Consider the following 23,514-nt stretch of genomic DNA (forward strand, 5'->3'; position numbering starts at 1 on the left):
CTACAACAGAACACTTCATTGCTGGGTTTAAGTTACTCTGTGTACTCGAAAATAATGAAGCTACGGCCCTTTTAAAAATTATCTAATTTAGGCTTCTCACTCACTTATGCTTCTCTGCATGGACTGCAGCGCTAAATTAAATGGTAGTACTCTCTAAGGTCCAGAGCAGCAGCCCTGGGGCCAACACGCCAGCTTTGCGGTGTGTGTGTGTGTGTGTGTGTGTGTGTGTGTGTGTGTGTGTGTGTGTGTGCGTGTAGAGGAGGGAGGAGGCTCGGGGAAGATTCAGATCTGAAAGACATTCCCTGAAGTCCACTCCCAATTTCGTAAACATTTGAGTTTCAAAGAACTTGGTTCTCCAAAGAGTCCCAAGATGCCTTGGACATTTAGTGAATGGAATTGCTAGAATTTACTGAGAGCCACCTTAAATCCTTTAGGAGCAAAGCCAATATAAACAATACACCAAGACTGACAACTTAGTATCAGCAAGTAAGTACTCAACGGGTTGAGGGCTTTATCTCCAGTTTTAGTTATGAGAAGCACACAGAGAAAGCCAAGGATGGCTGCAGGGAAGCCATGGGAACACCAGAAACTGTCACAGGGCTGCGAGAACAGGAACCGTGACAGCTGGCTTCATGGAAACCATAGCCAGATCCATTAAGCTCCAGCCTCCACAAATCCCATGAATCTAAGGCAGGCACATGGAACTGTACACGTGGGGGGAGCAGTAAGCTACTCTGGAGGCCAAGGCGAGATTTCCTGAGTCCAGGAGATCAAGGTCAGCCTGAGTAACACAGCAAGACCCTGGTCTGCCTCAAAAGAAGAAAGGAAATGAAAGAAAGAAAGAGAGAGAGAGAGAGAGAGAGAGAGAGAGAGAGAGAGAGAGAGAGAGAGAGAGAGAGAGAGAAGGGAGAGAAAGAGAGAGAAAGAGGGAGGGAGGGAGGAAGGGAGGGAGGGAGGGAGGGAGGGAGGGAGGGAGGGAGGGAGGGAGGGGAGGAAGAAAGAAAGAAGGGAAGAAGGCTGAATTTTCCTGGAGGACCTTTCTCTTTACATCTATTATTTTGCTCTCACTTGCAGGAAACAGACCACCTGCTGTAGGACAATGGTCTTTACCCTGTCACTTGTATTTTAATGAAATGCTGATGGGCCAGTAGCCAGGCAGGAAGTAGAGGCAGGGCAACCAGAACGGGAGAATTCACAGGCTTCTGTACTTGAATACTTAGTGATTGGTGATGCCAGCTTGGGAGATTGTGGAGCCTTTTTATCTGACACTTACCTGGGAGATGGAGGGCCGTGGAGATGGATTATAGCTGGCCATTTCCTACCTAAGGTGTTTGCAGCCAAGATGAGAGTAAAGGAAGATTCTCCTCCAGTCCCTTCTTCATCAGGACACTGCGCTAATAAAACCGACCCTTCTTGCCCTAAGTTGCTTCAGTTGGGTTAATTGGTCATAGTGACAAAAAAAAAGTAATATAGGGGTGTGGTGGTTAATCCTGTCACCTTGACAGGAGCTAGAATACTTTGGGGGGACAAAGCTCTGGGTGTGTCCGTGACAGTTTCAAGATAGAGCTAGTGGAAGTAGGAAGACCCATCTTAAAGGTGGGTGGCACCATTCTGGGTCACGTGACAAGCTCAGCAATGCAACTACAGTGGCTCTTCCCCAGTCTTCCTTTCCTTGCTTCTCCTTCGCCTCCCTCCCCCGTCCTCAGGGAAACTCTGTAGAAGGTTTTCTCTGTTAACAGCCACATCCTTCTCGCCCTCCTCATGCTTAGTACAATATCAACCTGATTCACAGGAGGTACTCGGAGCTTGAAGGCGGAGGATAAATTTAGCTATTCAATACCGGAGATGATGACATTAATAACACGGGTTTGGGTGAGGCTCAGGATCGCCAATCACATCTCCTATGCTTCCCAAAAGTCTGGCTAGTGGAAGGGATACGGGACGCAGCTGCTAGCATCCATGGCCCCTTCTATAGATTGCTTTGGTACAAAACATTTCAAAGGTGCCTTCTGAGACAGATGTTTCTAAACAAGCTGACTACATTATTCCGGGGGGCAATTATGCAAATGAGATCCACACAGGCTAACAGGCCCTCTGGAGGAGACTGGTTGACAACGTCACAGAGGGACGCACGCGGTCTAGGGCCAGCAGTGGTCTGCAGGAGAGCTACAAGAGCTCAGCCACCCAGGGACAGCCGGTTTGATCTGTTTAGGGACACCTGGAGCTCTCCAGCGCCTGCTCCTCAAAGGACAGAACGTGCAGCACATTGTTTGTTTCTGCCAGGACTCACAGGGCTGCCTGCTCTCCCACCGGCTTGACACGGGCGGCAGATGTGAGCATGCTTCCACATGAGGACGCGCGATTACCCCCGCGTCTCTGGAGCTAACAATCACCAGCAGAAAGCCCTCGGGAGGGGAACAATCCTGGCAAATGACCGCCTTTCATGCGGGCACTACTAGCCACTTAGCACGCCCAGGAGCAGCTGCCGCATCAGGGCCTGGTGTTCCTCACAGGCCTTCTCTCTCTCAGCCCAAGTATCCACAGAGCACCAGGGAAACATCAAGCAAGAGAGAGTTTCATAAGAAAATACTAAGACTTTATTTTCTCTTATAAAGAGCCCTGCTTGTCGGAGAAGTGGAAAGGAGTACATTAATTCTCAGGAGTAAACATGATTCACCTGCTGCAGGTTTCAGACCGTAATGCCAAAGAGTGGCACCCAGGGGGAAGGTGTAATGCTTCTATCTTCACAGCCATAAAATGCTAAGTAAACAAAATAGAATGGACGTAATGCTAGGTGTTCCCACAGGGAAAAGCGAGAAAATTTTAAAAACAACCAGCCGGGTAACGGGAAAACCAAGGCCCACTAGGTTGCACCCCGTCCTCTGTGCCTCTCAGGCTCTGTCTTAGGTGAGGGAGGGCTTCCAGTCTGGAATCCCCAAAGCCAGCAGCCAGCGGCTTTTGCTCTGGAGTCCAGGGCGTCAAGCAGGGGCGAAGTCCTGGGCAGCGCGGCTGTGGTGGGGCAGCGAGGTACAGCAGTGTCGCATGTGGAAGTTGACAACGTACTCTGCGTTAGTCCTCTGCACAGAAATAGCGAACGGCTCAAAAGGGTGAAAGGTGAAGGCCACGAGGCGCCGCACTGTGTGGTTGATGGGGCGGCCCAGCAAGCCTGCCTGGATCTCAAACTTCAGCAAGCCAGAGTCTCGGGCATAGAACCTAAACAGAAAAGAGACACGGTGTTGCTATCGCTGCCATCTTGAAATCTGGACAGCAGGGGAGAGAGACACTCAGTATCTCATCTGATAAACAAAAAGGCCTCTTGCAGCAACTGCAGCTTAGTAGAACCAAAAGCCACCTTATCTGATCAGCTCACCTTAGAAGCAGAGTGAGTGTAAAGTTAACTCCTGTCCTTAATTGGTGACCACTCCTCAAGATGACCCTGCATTAGACTCTAAACTACATACAACCTTTTGGCTTCCAGAAGCTCCTGTTGAAAGACTAAGCTGGCGTTACAAATGAAATGCCAACAGCAAGTCTAAGCTTCATGTGTAACTTTAAATCTTTGAAGAGCCACATTAAAAAGATAAAAAGTAAAACAAAAAGTGAAATTTATTTTATAATATATTTAATTTAATCCAATATATCCAGAATACTACTTAGTCATTATAACCCACAATCACTCAAAACAAAAAAAATCGTGAACTACTACATACTCTCTCTGTCACTACGTCTCTGAAATCTGAAATGTACTCGACACCTGCGTACACCTCAGCTTGGCCTCATCTCGCACTAAGTGCTCAACAGCTCAAGTGCTGGCGGCTAGAACAGTGCCGCTCTGAGCTCATCTTTAAGATTTCCAGATTTAAGAACAAATTCTTACACATGCATGCCTGTAATCCCAGCACTCTGGAAGACAGAGCAGGAGGTATGGAATCCAAGGCCAGCCTTGGCTGTATAGCAAGTTTGAAGCTTACCTGGGCTAAATGAGAGTATCTCAGTAAAAAAAATAAATTCTCTCTGAAGGCTGTCATTTTTCACAAACAGAAATTAAATCACGTGCTAGGGACACAGCTCAGCAGCAGGGCACCTGCCTACAAACAACATGGCTAGTGGTTTGGATTTGGATTTTCCACCTCATACAATTGACAACAGATATTTCTGAATGGCTTGTGATTTGGGAAACTAGAGATGATAACAGGCTGGAGGAGAGTTCTGAACCAAACGGAGAGTTCTGATTTCCTTTTCTAGAGGGCAGGTAGAGAAACAAGTCTAAAGGGACTCAGACTCTGCATTGTTACTAGTATTTTCTTATTATTTTGCAGAGCTGAGGCTCAAATCCAGGGCCCTGCACACACTAGGGAAATGTGCTTCCCTGAGCCCAAGGATATTTAGACTTGTTGATACAATAATCCCATCCCCAAGAATTCATATCCTCAGAATTTAAATGATCAAGAGTGGCATTATCAGAGTTGCTCTAACGTAAAAATGCACAGAAGAGAGAGGCAGAAGGCTGGAGAGATGGCGGCACGTCTACCTGAGGGGACAGTGTGTCAGTGTATGGACTGTGTGTCACAACGGACGGTCATCCCTGAAGCTAAAGCAGTGGGCAAGCCACGGCGCCTGCGGTGATTAAAGCTACAAATGACAACGTGAACAAACACACACATTGAAGAGACCAGAACAGAATTGACAGTGAAGGCGTCTGACAACACGGCCTCTTCAGAAGCCCCTAGGATCTTTCCAGTTCTCGTTTTAAGTAAAAGCATGACGTAATTCCGAGAGAAGCCTCCTCGGTCATAGCAATGGCACTGCAGGTGTTACTTAGGCTCATCTTGTCAAATTGAAAAAGACGGGGAAAAGGCAAGGACAGAAATGTATCTATTTGACTAAATCAAATGAGGCCCATTATGTGCTTTTATGCATAAAAAGCACATTAACCTACCCACATAGTTCCCAACACGTACGGGGTTCATAATTTAAAAGTGAGCTGTTTGTGCTTCTAAATCTAACTACCAATTTGTAGGAAAGCAGGAGGAATGAAAAAACGTAGTAGCCACTACTCCTAGCATGCAATGAACAGAGCCCAGATGTGAGGAAGACGACAGGATGAACAAGATGGTGATGAACAATGATGTCACTGCAAGAAAAATAAAGAGAAAAGTAAACTGGGCGGTGGTGGCACACGCCTTTAATCCCAGCACTCTTTGGGAGGCAGAGGCAGGTGCATCTCTGTGAGTTCGAGGCCAGCCTAATAGTCTACAAGAGCTAGTTCTAGGACAGGCTCTAAAGCTACAGGGAACCCTGTCTCAAAAAACAAAAACAAACAAAAAAAGGAAACCCATAGACTAGGATTTTAACAGCAGCAGCCACATGCATATGAACCTTGTTTAGAAATGAGTCAAACAAAGGAACTGTGCAAAGAATATTCATAGGCAATAGATGGAAAACTAACTAGATGCATGGTGGCATTAGCAAATGTGTGTTTGTTCTGAGGCAGGTCTCATGTATCCCAGGCTGGCCTCAAACCTGCTATGGAGCTGAAGAAGATCTTGACCGCCCAAGTACACCACCAGGTGTGCACACCACCACTCCACTTTATGTGGTGCTGGGAAGTGAACCCAGGGCTTTGTGCAGGGTAGGTAAGCATTCTACCTAGGGGCTACATTCCCAGCCATTGATGAGGTTTTGTTGATGTTGTTTAGATAGGAAGATATCAAGGTTTTCACTGTTTGTTAAAGCTTGTTGTCTTTTAGAAATCCACACCGAAATGTTTATGGGTAAAATTCTAGGGAAACTGGGATTCACTGCAAAATAATCAGAGCAGCAGGGAGGTGGGGAGTGGAAAGGGCTGGTCAGGAGCTGATAACCTTTGAAGCTAGAAGGCACAGACCATCAGCACAGATAAAACATTTGCCATAATAAAACAAAAAGTTTTGATTTTTTTGTTTTATCAAATTTCAGAATTTGAGTGCAATTTCACAAAGGAAATACTAGCAGTAGTGATTAACTATTCAGAATATGTTACACAGACCCATTTAACACACAGTGGAGCTACTGATGAAAATACCACAGCTGGGTGAGATAAGGCTTTACCTGTAGTCCAGTGGGGGCGGGGAGATGAGGAGCTGCACGTTAAATTCAAAACCAGCTTGGAGAAGAAGGGAAGGAGGAAAAGAGAAAGGAAGGGAGGGAGGAAAGGAACGAAAACTGTAAACTCTGAGTACTATTGTTTCCATGTGAAAAGACCTTCCAAGCTACAGTTTAGGGCTCCAGTCCTCCTGGCAGGCAGCCCCACTAGAGACAGATCCAGTTCCTCTTGGTGGTATCGATAACAGCATAGGCTCCAGATGTAGAGGAACGGGTGTGACTCAGGAAAGAAGGATGCCTACAAGGGGCTAATTTTAAGACCCCAGCAGTAGGAGCTGGAAAGACAGATAGCTCAGTGGTTGAGGGTACTTGCTCTACCAGAGAGCCTGGGTTCAATTCCCAGCACCCATGTGGTAGCATACAACCACCTGTAACTCCCAGTATGATGGTTCATAACCAACCATAACTCCAGGTCAGGGGATTTGGCACCCTTTCCGACATCTGTGGGCACCAGATACACACACGGTGTACGCACATATATGTAGGCAAAATACTAATATACATAAAATAATCTTAAACAAACAAACAAAAAGATTCCACAACTAAGAAATTATCTCTGCCTTTTCTACTTAGTAACAAAGATAAAATGATTTCTATAAGATATACTGGATGCAAAATCTGTTAAGGAACACCATTAGGTTACTAAAAATGAAAAATACAGCTCATTTTCTTGTATGCTTTTACTTTTTCTTTTGTTTTATTTTCAAGACAGGGTTCCTCTTTGTAGACCTGGCTATCCTGGAACTCGCTGAGTTGAACAAGCTAGCATCAAACTCAGAGATCCACCTGCCTCTGCCTGCCAGTGCTGAGATTAAAAACATGCATCAGTCACTGTCTGGCTTCCATGGAGACTTTTAAAAGCAGACAGCATTTATCTGAGTAAAATGTTTTCATTGGGAGCCAAGAGCAGCAGTAGCTAACTTCTGAGAAAAATACCTAAATGATCTGGCCCCTCAGCACTCAATAGAAACAGCCTTCCTGCCTGGTGGTGTTACTGCATGCCTTTAATCCCAGCACTTGGGAGGCAGAGGCAGCGGATCTCTGTGAGTTCGAGCCCAGCCTGGTCTACAAGAGCTAGTTCTAGGACAGGCTCCAAAGCTACAGAGAAACACAGTCTCGAAAAACCAAAAAGAAAAAAAAAATGAAAGAAAGAAAGAAAAAAGAAAGAGAGGAGAGAGAGAGAGAAAGAAAGCCTTCCTTTCCTTCCAGCCAAAGCACGAGAAGAGACTGTCAGTCACTGAGCCATGTCAGAGAAGAGGACAGAGAAGGCACGGTGCCCTCCGTTTGAAGCAGTTTGGAGCTGTGGTCATAACAAAGTACCTGATCGGGTGATCTCCACAAGTCTTGGGTCGCTCCATGACTGACACCCACTTGTCATCGTAGCTGAAGAGAGACAAATCCAGGTAGGGGCTGCCACTGTAAGACTGGGCACTGATGGGGAGCTGGCCTAGCAGCCGACGCACAGCCTCCGTGTGGCCTCCATACTTGGCATTTATAATCGTGTCTTTGAACCTAGAACAAAGGACCAGTGAGGAAGGCTTTCTCACGCTCACACACACGCTACACACATGCAGTAGCTTTATAAAAGATGTAAAATCGCCACTTTCCCTGCAGCTCTTGTGAACTAGGGCTTTCACCAGCTGTTCTCCTATTCAATGCATCTCGGAAACCATCCTGCACCTCATTTGCCAGAAAAGGAAAGGTTCCTTAGAGACCCTTTTAGACATAACCAAGAAGCCACCAAAACCAGTATATACAGCTACTGGAAAGACATTAACCACAACTCTCAGGTGAGCGCCCCATAACCACGTGGCTATGTCTTACCCTTTCCTGAGCACCTCTCTAGTAACCCTTGTTCTTAACCCTGTTCTTAGATCTGTTCAAAAGGTCTAATAACTTCCAATTCTGCTACGCCCTGGCTCATCCTAAGAGTCTTTTCTGTTGTCATGACATGGATCTGCTTGCACTCCAGTGAAGGTACCCATAGGACAAGGGAACTCCTCAGGCTACTGCAGATGGCACCATGGAGCTGTGTCTCTGTCCCTGTCACAGTGACAGAAACATGATGGGAGCTGGCTCCTGGCTTTGATGACCCCAAAGCACCCAGGGCGACCTACACGATCTGTACATTGAATCAGTTCCTAGTCTTCAGCAACACCCACCATATCTCCATCCTCCCAGCTCCGCACTGCCTGAAACATGAAGAAGCCACCCTTCTGGTATCTGCAGCGCTTAGCCCTTGGCTGGGTCACTCTGCCCAACTAACATCTCTTAATTCTAAGTGACTTTAAAATTCTCAGTAGCAGCTGGGCGGTGGTGGCGCACGCCTTTAATCCCAGCACTCGGGAGGCAGAGGCAGGCGGATCTCTGTGAGTTCGAGACCAGCCTGGTCTACAGAGCTAGTTCCAGGACAGGCTCCAAAACCACAGAGAAACCCTGTCTCGAAAAACCAAAAAAAAAAAAAAAATCTCAGTAGCCATCCTAACGACATGACCTCCCATTCTAACTTCCTCCTTCCTCTCACCCTGTAACCACTGTAACCCGAGGTGGCCCATCCCATGTTCCGGCCATCCTCTGTCTCCCCAGATTCAGTCTAACCCACACCCCAGCTTCAACAATCCTTCAAGACCTGCTGACTCCACCAGCATTTTCCTTCCACCTCACACACCCATCGTGTCCTCTCTTCGTTAGCCACCTTACAATCCAGTTAACCATGAAAAGCTCTACTGCACACATGCTCTAAACCTTGAACTACAACTTAGATTGGTGCTCCAGTCAAGTTCAGCTCTGCTGATTCTGTGCCTGTGCTGCTCAGTTTCCTGCGGCTGGAGAAAAGCAAACAGTAATGCTTGCTTCGACCTTACGGCCACAAACCCCACGCAGGCCTTCAATGTGGAGGGATACTCCTCTGCGCTTCCACAGTCTGGCCTGCCTCCCACTCTCTGCACAGCTACCTCATCTGCCTCTGGTGTGTTACTGACGAATGCAGGGAAGCAGAAGAGAACCTCTAAGGTCTCCACAGAGCATCCGTCCTTGCATGACACTCAGCAGATCTCGTCTCTCACATACGAGGCAGCATCTTTCTCTACAGGATCAGTTCCGTCAACACACAAACACGCCATTTTTACTTCTCAGTTTAAAATAAGGAAAACCATCTGGTTAGTGACAGAGGTCTGTGATCCCAGTTATTTGGGACACGGGGGCAGAACTGAAAGTTCAAGACCAGTCTGGGCAACTTGGTGAGACCCCTTAAAATAAAAAATGCAGAAAGATGGCTGGGATACAGCACTTGTGTAACACACCAGAGGCCCCTGGGATCAATCATCAGTGGGCAGCGGCAGAGAGGCAGAGGGAGCCAGAGGGAAGAGGGGGAGGGAGAGGGGAGGGGGAAGGGAGCTAGAGAGGAAGGAAGAGGGTTGGGGAAACTCAACACCATCTGCCACTACGCTGGTCAAACACTGCACCATCTGAAGTTGTGCAACAGTCATTTGTGTTCCCGGCCTGTCTCCAACTAGAAGCCCTTGTGCACTCCAATCCAGCCACCAGGCCTCGTTGGTGTCCTTCAAAGGCTTCAGAACTCCTCTGCCTTGGGTTCCTTATTGCCTCTGCTGAGTGTTATCTGTCTTCCTGGTTAACCACAGTAGCTCCTGGTCTCCTTCAACAGCTCTGCTCACATGCCATTGATGGCGCTACCAGAACAGCAGGAATGATACACTCAGGCCCTCCAGACTCCAGCCCAGCTCCGCCTTTTCCTGAAACACTTCCTTCACTCTCTCAGCCCCTCAGGTCTGATCTGTGAGGCTTGATCCTGCACCTTCCCTTTCAGCGCCCTCAGTGCTCTGGCTCTGCTGATGAAAAACCATCCCTGTCTTGTGTGGCTTATCTTCCAAAGGCACAGAAAGGATGATTATATTTTTGGGTCTACAGATCTGGAAATATCTTTGAATATAGGATTCTCTTCTTTTCTTTCTCTTTCTTTCTTTCTTTCTTTCTTTCTTTCTTTCTTTCTTTCTTTCTTCTTTTTCAAGATGGTTTCTCAGTGTAACAGTCCTAGCTGTCCTGGAACTTGCTTTGTAGACCAGACTGGTCTCGAACTCACAGAGCTCGGCCCACCTCTGCCTTTCAAGTGCTGGGATTAAAGGCATGCGCCACCACTGTCTGGCTGAATATGGATTCTAAATGAGAAATCCTTTCACCAGGCACAGTGACAAGCATCTGTAATCCCCATATTCAGGAACCCAAGTCAGAAGAACTGTAAATTCAAGGCCAGCCTGGACTGTTCTTGTTGGTGGCACCAGGGGTGGGGACAGGAACCCAGGACCTGTGAGTACAGGAAAGTACTCTATCCCAGCACTGCATCCACAAGCCCATGAGATCACCCCTGTTACAACTCTCTGAAGGCAAGATCTCCACACTTGCAGCTCTGAGCACTGCCACTGTCACCGTTCTGATAACACGAGACATGTATGTTATTCCTCAGAGTTTCTGTGATTTACCGTCAGCTCCAATGTTTCAAAACGCCATGGCATGCCTCCATGTGGGCCTCTTCTCTCCAACTATACTAAGTACTTATTGTGGTACTTAGATTTTTCTTGGGGGGGGGCATGACTTGTAACATTTGCCAATTTCTGTGGTGCAGAGCTTCCTGCTGTGGCCAGGTTCAAGGTAGCACTGTGATGTCACCAAACACTGTTGGAGATGAGCCACAACACTTCCCTATGTAGCTTCCACCAACAGATGACGATGACCTCAAAAGGACGGTAAGGCCAAAGTAAGGGAGTCATCTGCAAAAATTCCCGAGAGTTAACATTGGGCTCCAATAGCCATGGATGGTCGGGCCAAGCTAGACAGTTCCCTCCGTCAGAGTCAGAGAGTGCTCACATTGTTTCTACACCTTTGGTCCTCAAGTTCTCCTTTTTGGGAACAGCCAGGTAGAGAACTTTAGGGCAAATGCTCTCAACTTTTCTTTAACTTTCTTTCCATTTCTCTACCTGCTCCCTTTTTCCCCTCAGAGAGTTCTTCAGCTTAATCTAACAAATTTTAGGTTTCCTAGAGCATCAGTGTTTAAGACACCCTTGTATTTACAACTTCAGTTGTTTCAGGACTGCCTCTTCCTATGCTAGTCTGTTTGGTCTCTTAGGATAAAGGCATGTGCTTCTTAAATGATTCAGGACTCAACAGTCCAGTTTGTGTGTTTGCACACTTTGTGCTAACCCATCAGCTACTCGCAGCTTTTGTTTCTCACAAAGACTACTAGAGAACATTTACCACACAATTTCCACTAAGAGTCACGTATTTACAAGAAATAAAAATGGAAACTCGGTTCACATGTACATTATATATTCATTAAAACAAACTACGATAGGGTGGCTAACAAAATCTACTCAGGACACATTTTGTGGGCAAGTGTACGAGGGCATTTATAACTTTCCACTCCTCAGTGGTATGGAACAAAGTCTTTAGGCTCACTGAATGAGCATGCAACTTCTCTCACGAGAAGCCTGCGGTGCTTCTCACTCTAGAGGAGTTCTGACACACTTTCCCAAGAGTGCCGTCCCACTCCTCCATGACAGGCAGCTCTGGGCTCCGCCCAGCTGACAGACGCTAGCCTTGGAGTGGACATGGCAGTGAACGGAAATCACAATCACCTAGATGGTACTGGCCTGTGGCCACACCTGTGGCAAACTGCTTTAATTACTGATGAATGAAGGAGGGCCCAGCCCGCTGTAGAAAGGTGGTACCAGACTACACCAAAAAGCTAGCTAGGAAGGAGCTGGGAACAAGACACTAAGCAGCGCTCCTCTGTGGTTCTATATCGGTTCCTGCCTCGAATCTCAGCTCAGATTTTCTTCAGCGATGGAGTGTCACCTAGAAGTGTCAGCTGAAATGAACCCATTCTTCCCCAGGGTGTTTTTGGTCATGGTGTTAATCAAAGCAACAGGAAGAAATGAGGACACCTACCTTCTGTAACATGATAATAAGATAATTAACTTAAAAGCTAATTTTGAAAGATGATTCCTAGGTTCATTTGACAGCACTGCCACCAAAAAGGGAGAGAAGTGGTACCCCACCCTGTAATCCCAGCACTAGGAAGTCTGAGGAGGGTGAATCACCTTGGGTCCAAGACCAGCCTAGGCTTCACAGTGAGACTGAGAAGGAAGCTGTGCTCCTAAGGCAGAAGGTAAGTGCACTAGCGAGAGGGCACAGGCAATGAGGTGTCAGCATCTCTCCATCTAACCCACCACTGTCCCTGTACACACAGAGCCACTGCATTAAGTCACCTTTTTGCTCATCTTTCCCAGAAGCAGTAATGCTCGCTCTGATTCATCTACTCCATGTGATCTGGCCTATTTGGGGATCAAAAACAGATATTCTCCATGCTTCGTTAAGGCTAGGGCAATTTAGGTATGAAAGACGAGGAGGCCTTACCTGACCACATCAGACTTAGAATGAGTTCTTGGCCCAAAGGAACTATTCCTTTCCTGCTAATGTACTAAGACGGTTCTTAGATAAGATGGACTTCTGGTTTGTCTTCTGTTCTTACGGTCCAGCCCTCTATCTCTGCACTTTACTTTTAGAGGGGTTTACCATAGAACAGATATAAATGGATGTGTTCAATATGCAGTTCCAAAATGATCTCCATCACTCATTCCACAAATATTTAAGGGCTTGGCAGTGCACTACTGAGAATATAGCAATAAACGGAAGAAGTTTCTATCTTTCAGCAGCTCACATACGGCCTAAGAAGGACCCAGAAGATGCATAAATAATTACACAGGTCCTCAGAGATAGGAAAACTTGAGCATGACACAGGAGTTGCTTCCAAAAGGCAGACCTCCCAAGGCCAGGTGGACAAACAGAATACATAGTTCCTGAAACAAATGGCTACCAGCCTCATACCAACCACTGAGAGTTAACCCTGGGAAGTCTGGCAGAGCAGCTTACCGGCGCTGGATCTGCCGTGCAAAATTGTTGCTAGAGGCGGAACAAGGAAACTGGACTTCACTGTGCAGGGTGGCATTGCGGAAGAGGTCACAGAAGTTCTCAAAGAGCTCCAGCAGCTCATCAGATGTATTCTCAAACACTGCGATCACCTCTGTTGTCACCATGTTGTACACCACGAAGAAGGAGGCCTGCAGAAGGAAAGAGGCAGCCATGGGATACCCGTGCCTAGGAGACTGCCCGCTGGACTTAAAGTCCACACCCCACAACAATCCATTCAGGGACCCCAGCCTTGGCACTAGAGAGGGAAGGAACATGGCTCCAGAGCTTCTAGAAATGGAGGCAGTGGCATTGGCTCCATCGGTGGAGAGCCCTGATGCCACTAGATTACCCACGGCCACCATGCTGCCTGGATTACTAAGCTAGCCAGCATGTATATATAAAAAGGCTTTCAATCTTTCACTTCAAACTGTGCAAATTCAATATTTTTCTTTCCAAGTGTTTATTCCCCGACTTGTTCCCCAATCCACCCTAAGATTTAAAAAAAAAAAAAAAGTTTTAAAATGCCAGATTTAATTTTCTTTCCTGCTGAGAAAGTGATTTGCAGCCCAGGGCTGCCTGTTGGTAAATGATTTCCTCTTCTATGTGTACAGTTGAAAGTTCAATTTGGGGGCATTTATTTTTCCCCTCTTAATATTTCTAGCACACAGAGAGACACCTTAAGCACATTGTGTGCTCAAACTGCCCAGACAAGTTGTGTCCACGCAGGATACTGCAGGGGAACAAATGAAAAATCAGACGGGCATTTTCCATTTCTTTCTCCATAAATGTTCTTTCAGCCAAGAGCTTTTGTGAGATACATCTGAGATTTCTGGCAATTAAGATTGGAGGGGGAGCCTGAAAAGCATTCAAATGCCATAGGTGGCAGGCTTTTTCTGAATGGGGCCACGGGTGGCTGGGGCTCTTCCTCGACACTCCAGTGCTCCCTCCGCCTTGCCTAGCAGGAAGCTCCAGGTACGTTGAGTTTGTGTTGCAGTGAATGCAGCAGTGTGCAGTAAAGCTGCAAGCTGCCTGCAGGATTCAAAGACGTCTTCAGGACACAAGGATTAGCGCTTCACCCTCCTCTGATTGAGTCTAAATCTCTATTACCCATCTTGGAGCCACTGGGCCCACCTGTCTCACTAGTAATTAGTCCTGCCCAGAGCTCCTTTTACATGACTTTGTACTCACCTGGAAATTAAATTTGGCTGCAAATTAAAGAGGCTGGAGGGCAACCTGAGAATAATACCCATAATATTACCAAGGCTTTGTCTATGGATGCAGTTTTTACTCATTAACCTTATGGGAACTTATCAAATTAAACGGGAGGAGGAGAGGAGAGGACAACTGGGGCACGGAGACTGGGTTTTGAGTTTCAAACTCCACGAGCAGAGGGCAGAGCCCCAGCGGCGTGTCTAGCTGTAACTGACTGGAACTACCAGAAAAAATAGGTCAGCTTTTAGCAAAGGGAAGAAAAGGATAATCTCCGCACAGTGATAACAGACAACTTATTCCTTCCAAAATAGAAAGATAATTATAGCTGAAACCTAAATAAAAGACTGACTCATGTCCCATCCATAGACTAGGACACCGCTTTGATCATATCAGGGTTTTAGCAGGATCTTTCATAATTATGTGACTATAAAATTACACAAACACTTGTCAGCCTTCCCTCTACAGCAGACTGGGAAACTGGAGAAAAAAGAAGTCAAGGCCTCTTCCACCCATCTTCCATGATGCGAAAGATGAACTAGATGCTCACCGTGGCGGCTCAGTGACACTGTTCATCATTAACAAGGAAGAAAAAGAAAAGCTGACCCAATCGCCACCCCCTCCCCTTTTCAGAATGCGCAAGCTCTGATGGGGAGGCGGGGGAGGGGGGGCATTGGAAGATATTTTACCACAGGAGCCTTCTTTAGTCCCTGCCCATCCTACCCATTAAGGTGGTGCCTGTCTGTGGGACCCGAAACTCGCCGACTAGCCACTTTGCTCTGTCCCCACCTTCTGAGCACTGGGATTACAAGCAGACCACCACACCCACCTGGCACTTAGGTTGGTTCTGGGAATCCAAACTCCCCTCATGTTTATAAGCCAGATGCTTTATCCACTGAGCCAACCCCCACCAATGTATAATACCTCTTGAAGGTAGAGCTGGCTGACGTCTTAGTTTGCTATCTGCTTTACTGTTCTCTATTTCTAAAATAGGGAATTCCAAACAGGAGACCCGACTTTTGGTAAGGGAGCCACGGGTACAGAAAGTAGGCCTCTTACTCAGAGAACTGGAGAGCTTTTGAGAGACAAGTGTTCAGGGTTCCCTGGATTTCCAGAGGGTACTTTAACTGTCTCAGTACTGCCTGTGTGATTCCCTCCCAGCACTTCTCTGCCTTTGGTGTTTGCAATCAAAGTTATATGGTACTAACTGATCTGGAACTCACTGCCCTTGAACCCAGGTGAGAATTTACGCAAGAAATTCTCTTTGCCTCCAGCGTCCCACAGCTGGGATTATCAGCATTGTGGGTGCTCCATTAACCTGGCTGCAATGTCAGAGTTTAGATTTTTTTTTTTCAGTGCTGGGGACCCAAAGCCTCGTAAGCTAGACAAGCTCTCTACCTCTGAGCCCCAAAGGACATGGAGTGCTCATTCTCCCTGCCAGAACGTGTTTGGTTCAATAAGCAGCCTTATAAAAGTCCATGCAGGATTATACATATGTGGTCCAAACCCTGACCTTACAGCATCCGGGTTCCTGTCTGACAGGTACTGAAAATGCCCCGTGGAACAACTGAGCTAAGAAGCACAAAGCTGGCTGTCTACATGGCAGAGGCTTGACTTTTACCCTATATTTGTTAGTATATGAGGGCAGACAACAAGGAAACTGACTTTAAGTCTGAACCCAAGTACAGCGAGAACAGATGCTACGTAAAGGTGTGCACTCCTGCAGGGCTCGGCCCGTACCTGAGACGGGTCTGTGACCCGCAGGGTCACTACGTCCTCGCTGGTGTATTTGATGAACAGATGGTTTTCATCCAGCAGCTGCATCTTCCACATGCGCAGCTGCCGCAGCTGGTCAAAGTACTGGAAGAAACGCCTCTTGGCCATGGGGCTCCCATCCTGCTCTGCTCTGCGCCACAGGTAGACCAGCAGGCGGTGCTTCAGGGAATTGATGAAAGGGTCCCTAAAGGGACTGGCCATGCCTGTCTGACTGTCCCGCTGCACCTCCGGGAAAACGGCTGACACCGTGAGCAGGTCATCCTCATAGCAGAAGCGGCCGATGGTCCGAACATCGATAAATGTGCCTTCAGGCGTCACCTGGAAGACGTGAATGGTCTGCTGCTGCACAGACAGGATGGCCAGGATGTTTTTGTACAAGTACAGCCCCTGGTTGTGTGACAAGACCACTTTGTCACACTTGAAGGTGCGTGTGTCACACAAACGGCCCGTATGAAGGTCAATGATGTGGAGGGAATAGTCCTCCAGAGGGGACCGTGGATTGGGGGTCACAGACTCACTGTTCCGATAGACCTCATAGAAAGGAGGGTGCGGTTCATCTGGGAGATAGGCAGCGGAACCCACGATGACACACCGGCAGTCATCAGTGAAGAGGCTACACTCCCGGTTCAAGTGCTCACCGTTGGCTGCGACATTGGTAATATGCAACAGGACGAAGAAACGTTCAAAAAGCCGGCCTCGGATGCTGACTGACCGCTGGTCATTGCCATTGGACAAGATCTCCCCTTCATAGCCTTGCAAGAGGTCCTCAGCTGCCTGGCAGCCCTGGTACTCATAAATCTCAAGAGATGTCTGGTCAGAAGAAAAAGCAATAAAGTAGCGCCCATCAGGTGAGAATTTACGCAAGAAACAAGGAGGCTTCTCAACATTGACGACGGTGAAGTTAGGGAAGACATTCTGGTGGAACACCCGGACCTGATGCCAGTGGGCCCCCGCCCTGCCTGAGCTGATGCGCCGGCGTTCTAAGCGGTGAATGACATTCTGATTTTGGATTCTTCGGGGTTTGATGGTGGAAACATGATGATCCATTATAACATCTCTGCATAGGAAAAAAAAACCCAGAAATCAAGAAAACAGAACAAAATGTACTAATACAAGTACATGCAAAGTAAACAGATCACTTTTACTCTGGCTGAACCCAGGATCTCCCTGGAAAACAGTGACCAGCATTTCTCCTTCCAAGATTAGAGTTGCACAGTGATCCTGACATATCTAAACCTAAACGTCTAAAAGGAGGATACAATACAGAAAGAATACCTTCCAAGTATAAGCTAACAGGAATTTTCAAAGAATAAGCCAACAAGTACATCAAACGTGAACAGCACAAAAATCACACACCCAGGGTACGGTGACACACAAGTAAAAACCAGCACCACCACTCAGGAGGCCGAGGAATATCACTTCAAATTCAAAATCAGACCAGAATACAGACTGAAATCTTATCTTTGTTTATTTTTTAAACAGAATCTCATGTATCCTAGGTAGGCCTCGAACTTGGCATGAAGCCATGGATGACCATCAACTTCTGGTCCTTCTGCCCCAAACCTCCAGTATTGGGATTACAGGCTTGCGTGCCCACACCTTGTTTACGGGGTGCTGGGTCTCAAAGCTAGAGCCTTGCACGTGCTAGGCAAGCACTCTATCAACCTTGCTACTTTCCCCAGCCCCAGGAGCCTGTCTTTTTAAAATAGAGTAGCATTGAATGTACATATATACACCTACTGGGCTGTAAAGTGATAGATTAAAGCAATCTCTATCAAAATCCCAATGGGATTTTTGTGAAAACACAAAATTTCACCCGAAAGTAATATGAAATCTCAAAGAATGCCAAATAACTAAGATGATATGGAAAATAACACAATTGGAACGCTCATATTTCCTTATTCCAGAACCTATTACGAAGCCATAATAATAATAAAAGCATAACCATTGCATACACAGGCCAGTTGAAAAGAACAGAGTCTCAAAATAAACCACGATTAATCTTATTTATTGTGTCCAGGGGCAGCTTATACAGGGATCCTTAACTGATAGCCGAACCCCCACCAAATGCACCAGCACCCACTCCCCTGCCATCAGGAACTCCCGAGGGTCTCGTGCTCAGAGCAGCTGCAAGCATTACAAGTTGTTTTCCAGAAATTCAGGATCTGGGGGGTTCACAGCTCCCAATGTGAGGGCTCTGGTCTAACCAATGGATTAATAGCTCACGGATTCACAAGCCAGCACTACTGGGAGGTGACGATGGGTAGAAGACCTCAGTGGGAGAGGCACGGACACTTGACTTTGGCAGATCTCTGTGAGTTTAAGGTCAGCCTGTTCGACAGAATGAGTTCCAGGACAGCCAGGGCTACACAAAGAAACGAGTCTCAAAATAAATAAAAAAACAAACAAAAGTGAAAGGACAACCTATAGAATGAACAGAAATATTTGCTGGCCAAAGATATAATAAGGAGTCATACTTAGTATATTTAAAGAATTCCTAGAACTCAATGAATAGGCACCATTTTTTGTTTGTTTTGTTTTGTTTTGTTTTCCAAGACAGGGTTTCTGTGTCCTGGAACTAGCTCTTGCAGACCATGCTGGCCTCGAACTCACAGAGATCTGCACGCCTCTACCTCCCTAGTGCTGGGATTAAAGGCGTGTGCCACCACCGCCCGGCAAAACCCTATTTAAAAAAATAATAATAATTAATTAATTAATTAAACCAGATAAAATACTTGGAAGACATCTCCCCAAAGACACACAAATGGCCAACAAAGAAAGAATGCACACCAATAATCAGAAAGGAACCAAAAGATTGGGGGGGGGGGGTGAGAGCGTTTGGCAAAGGCTTTGTTAACAAGTAGCCCAGAAACCCTACAACCCATAGTAAAGGTATTGTTTCGCAATCCTTTTGTTTCAAGCTTATCCAAGTCCAAGCTTCATCCACCCGATAAGGATCTAAAAGGCAAGGCATGCTGAGCTAGACCTGAGGGAGTCAAGACTCTTAAACTACTACCCTGGTTGGTTTTGGAAAGAACTTCCCCTAGAACACAACCACACTAATTTACATATTGCCTATGGCCACTTCAGCCCTAGGAAAGAAACATTGAGCGTCTGTAACAAGTCGCCTTTAGTAGAAACCAAATTCTTCACCTTTGAGAACGACCTGGGGTATCAGCTTCATCATCTTGTCTTCGAAGGCCTTCTTTCATGTCTGTGAGACTGATATCCCAACACACTAGCCAGGCCTCTTCTTTCCCACAACTCTGTGTTTTATTTATGTGCATACTTACGGTGGCTTTTCTGGGTCAGCTACACCTCTCCTGTGTGTGCCCACATAGCAAGCTCCCTTCTTAAACCCTGGGCCTACCTCAAGCCATATTCTCGGCCAATGCGGGAAAACACAGGGGTATCTCTTCCTTTTCTGAAATGCATTCTCCCCAGTTCTTGCCTTAACTTCTGTTCCATCTTTAGCGTCGATATTTGGAAAGTCTTTCTTGACCATCCTCCCTAAATGAGGGCTCATCTTTTTCTTGCTCTTTCTATCGTATTCTGTCGCAACTTTTATTTACATGTTCGCTTGCATGACTGTGTTTCATGTTTGGGTCTCCTCGCCGAACTTCGCTCAACAGTACTCTATGTATTGGAAGAAACCAGGTCTATTTCGGTCGTAACGGTTTATTCTTTATCTAGCCCTAGGGGCAGCACATGAAGACGCTTTTTGAAATAAAAGAAAGCCTGGCTACATCGGGTCACTAAATGTGTCAATGCAAGGAGTTGGGTTTTTTGTTTTGTTTTGTTTTTTCCTCGTTAGAGCAAGTGCACACGTCCCCTCACTTGGCGACTGCTTTCAAAACAAGAAAAGGATGCCAAGAGGCAGACACACATGCCCAAGGGGCGCCCCCGGAAAGAAAAGCCCAGGGCGGAGCGTCCCCGGGCAAAGCCTGGCGCCGGGGCTCGTGGGGCCCGGGTATCATGCGGGGAGGAGCCCGCCGCGGAGCTCCCACCGGCCGAAAAGGACAAGTCCTCACCTGTCGGGTCCTGGCTCATGGGGCCGGGGCAAGGGTCGCCCTAGCCTGCTCGGTGCACACCTCCCCCGGCCCCGCCCACGCCATGCCTCCGGACCCCGGCGTCTGCTGCCACAAACCCCCTGCTTCCGCCCGCTACCGGAAGAGCTGCGCAGCGAGAAGGGAAGTACGGAAGAGCGAGCTGCCACCCAGCTGAGGAACGACGCAGCACACCCTGGCGGCTGGAGGAGGGATCGAGGCTGTCGAGGCTTGGATGGAAAAAACCCTGAGCCTTGGGGATGATCTAAGGCATATTCATAGTAACGTGAACAGGAATTAAGTTTTCACCTGCTTCTCCCGTAATGGTGGGAAATGGGATTATACATGCACGGGGTCATTCTCCGCGCTCACTGCTATTGGTGGGCACGGAGCATACAGTAAAAACGTCTGTGCTAAATGAATCCCGTAGAATTTACTGGCCTTGTACCGACACATGACTTCATTCAATTTCTTACAAGCCAGTTTTTACCTACGAGCCAATGGCTTCTCCTAGGCTGTCTAACCCCAAATTGTCCCACATCAACCTCTTAACCTCTTTTGGATCATTCAAGTCTTTACAAATATGTTCTCTCTCTCTCTCTCTCTCTCTCTCTCTCTCTCTCTCTCTCTCTCTGTGTGTGTGTGTGTGTGTGTGTGTGGTGTTTGTCTTTTGATGTTTTGGCAGGAACCCAAACCTGAAATGTCACCTCTTAAGTCTCCCGAGTCACCATCATCACTATTTCTTAACCCATAGGTCTAATACCTGTTTGTGTTGCTTTGTTTTGCTTCTCTGCCCTTTTGATAGAGTATAAGCTGGGAACTGGGGTTTTGTGTTATTTTCTATTCCAGTCCTATAACAAGGTTTGGCATCTTACGGAAGCTCAATAAAGAGTCCCTCGGTGAGCCATGAGTGGCGGTTCATGACAAATATCCCCAGCTCTTATGAGACATAGGATATGGAATTTGAGGTCAGGCTGAGCCTTGCTCTCTCCCTCAACTCCCCCAGAAGACTCTGCACACAACACCACGAGGAATGGCTATTGGTTGGCTTTTATGGGGTTGGGGGTGGGAGGGATTGATGCTTAAGGAAGAAAGGTGACTTACGGATATGGAGAGGTTGTAAAGAGAAAGGTAGATTTCTAGCCCAGTCCTAACATTTCCAAGCTGAGTGTTCTCAGGTGCTGGCTTCAGAGCCTCCACTCCCTTTTCTGGGAAATGATTATACCTACCTCTTAAGGTTATCCACAGTCTTAAATCTGTTATCCTTACATACTTGAAGTCTTGATAAAATATTACTAAAGCTGTTTGGACACAACTCCTCCTCTTCTCCGTGATAAAACTGAGACCCTAAGAGGGGTGTGTGTTCAGGAACAGTAAGCGGCAGTAGGGGTAGCGGCATGGATCTTATAGTCCCAGCACTTAGGAAGCAAAGGCAGGAGAATCAGGAGTTCAAGGCAACAAGTTCGTCAGCCTTGGCTTCAGTGCCCAAATGCAAAGCTCAACAAACACGAGACCGGGCTGTGATTAGCACTCAAGACATCTGTCTCCTTCTCGACAAGGTTAACCTCCCCCAGATCTAATTCCAACCCAGCCAGGTGGGTCCCTGTGTGATGTCAAGGCACATGTCTGCTTCTCTGAGTCTGTCTTTTTCATCTCTAAAATGTACAGTGTTGTTCTGACTTGGTTATTGAGGGATCATATAAAAGACTAAATTTAAACTAGTGAATGTTTTGAAGATGGAAATAGTTCAGGCCCGCCGCTTCAGCTCGGGCCCTGCCTCAGGTCTGAAAGTAAGATTTCCTCAATGACAGCTGTTTAGGATTAGGAAGCAAATTATCACTTCTGCGTAGTTGTGGGAGGGATGGCGTGGAGTCAACCTTCAGAGGAACTATCTTTAACTCACATCATGGAAAAATAACTCCAAATGGATCTGATCCCTACAGACAGGCTAAAGCCTCAGAAGACACCTTAAGCTTAATTCTTGTAACCATGAGTTAGTCCATGGCTTAAATGAAAGCAAAGAGGAAGCATATATCAATGCAACTTCCTTAAAATAAAACAATTGCTGTGCTTCAAAGGACTCTTATTAAGTGGGAAGTCAAAGCTGTGTGTAGCAGAAGCAAGACAATTGTGAGTGAGGCCAGCCTGGCCTACATAGCAAGTTTGGGGCTAGTCCGGGATACCTGAGGCTTTGTCTCAAGACAAACAAGACCAAAAAGAATAAAATACTGATTCATGCTATGACATGGATAGACCTTGAAAGCATACCAGATGAAGGAAGCCTGCCACATTTTACTACAGATGATGTGTCTCTGTGAATTCAAGACCACCCTGGGCTATACGAGACTGAATCAGTCTAAAAGAGAAACAGAGCCAACCGGTGGTGGCTCACACTTTTAATTTCAGTCCTTGGAATCACATGCCTTTAATTGCCCTCCTAGAAAGGTGGAGACAGGAAGGGCTATGGCTGGGCAGACAGAGGACTATAATGGAGGAGGAGACAGGAGTTTGACCCTTTTTGGTCTGAGGATTATGTGGAGGTGAGAACTAGTGGCTGGCTGCTCTGCTTCTCTGATCTTTCAGCTTTCGCCCCCTAATATCTGACTCCAGGTTTTTATTATTAGGTCCAATTAGAATTCATGCTACAGAAATACCCAGAAGAGACAAATGTATAAGAATAGGAAGCAGGGATATGGGGTGCTAAGAGAGGAATACAGAGATTGCTGGTGTGGGATTTCTTTAGGAGAAATGAAAATGTATTAAGATTAGGTAATGGTGACAGTTACACTTCTACATACATGCTGAATAGCTACACTCCAAACCACTGACCTGAGCGTTTTAAAATAGTGAATTTTGTAATCTGCAGGTAGCTCGAAAAGGGTTTTATCATGTTTAGGTGTCTCCAGCTCTGTGGATGGGACCACACATCCAATTTTCTGCAAACAAAATAATTTTGTTCTTCTTTACGGCAGAAGAAAGTTCCCTAGTGCACACATGACATGTTTTCTTTATCCATTCCCGTAGCTACAAACATTTTCCATTCCACTGGTCCCCTTGGACCAGTTTCTCTCCACCCACCAGGTCCCGTTCATTGGCTCTAGCAGCCTTTATGAAATAACCATTCTGAGGCCTAATATTAATTACATACTCTTGGGTCTATTAGCCCAGGCTTCTTATTAACTAACTCTTACACCTTAAATTAACCCATTTCTATTAATCTATGTATTGCCATGAGGCTGTGGTTTAATGGTAAGGTTCCAACATCCTCCTCTTTTGGCAGCTATATGGCTTCTCCCTGGCTCCACCTTCTTTCTCCCTGCATTTAGTTTAGTTTTTCCACCTACCTATATTCTAC

The 23,514-nt window shown here is 46.7% G+C and overlaps 1 protein-coding gene across 2 annotated transcripts; it reads right to left on the reverse strand.

Moving 5' to 3' along the window:
- Positions 1–2,577: 2,577 nt before the first annotated feature.
- Positions 2,578–20,297, reverse strand: Det1 (DET1 partner of COP1 E3 ubiquitin ligase). 2 transcript variants are annotated; one of them, XM_075952763.1, is made up of 5 exons: positions 19,267–20,297; positions 16,078–17,170; positions 13,090–13,277; positions 7,465–7,656; positions 2,578–3,213 (listed from the first exon to the last, which is right to left on the reverse strand). In XM_075952763.1, the coding sequence occupies exons 1-5, from the start codon at positions 19,398–19,400 to the stop codon at positions 2,979–2,981; spliced, it is 1,842 nt and encodes a 613-aa protein (XP_075808878.1). In that variant the 5' UTR covers positions 19,401–20,297; the 3' UTR covers positions 2,578–2,978. The 2 variants fall into 2 exon arrangements, with proteins under 2 accessions (XP_075808878.1, XP_075808879.1); XM_075952764.1 differs by having other exon boundaries at positions 2,579–3,213; positions 20,145–20,283.
- Between the last annotated feature and the right edge of the window lie 3,217 nt (positions 20,298–23,514).

The sequence above is a fragment of the Microtus pennsylvanicus genome, chromosome 18 (assembly GCF_037038515.1).
Source record: "Microtus pennsylvanicus isolate mMicPen1 chromosome 18, mMicPen1.hap1, whole genome shotgun sequence".
NCBI lineage: Eukaryota > Metazoa > Chordata > Mammalia > Rodentia > Cricetidae > Microtus > Microtus pennsylvanicus.

Bases quoted from the DNA above. Each gene is read 5' to 3' on its own strand.
- Det1 (XM_075952763.1), bottom strand. From the start codon at position 19,400: ATGCACATAAATAAAACACAGAGTTGTGGGAAAGAAGAGGCCTGGCTA. The intron at 13,278-16,077 runs GTACGGGCCGAG...TTCCTTCTGCAG, and splicing joins GGGTCACAGACCCGTCTCAG to GCCTCCTTCTTCGTGGTGTA. The intron at 7,657-13,089 runs GTAAGCTGCTCT...CCTTTGTTCTAG, and splicing joins GCACGGCAGATCCAGCGCCG to GTTCAAAGACACGATTATAA.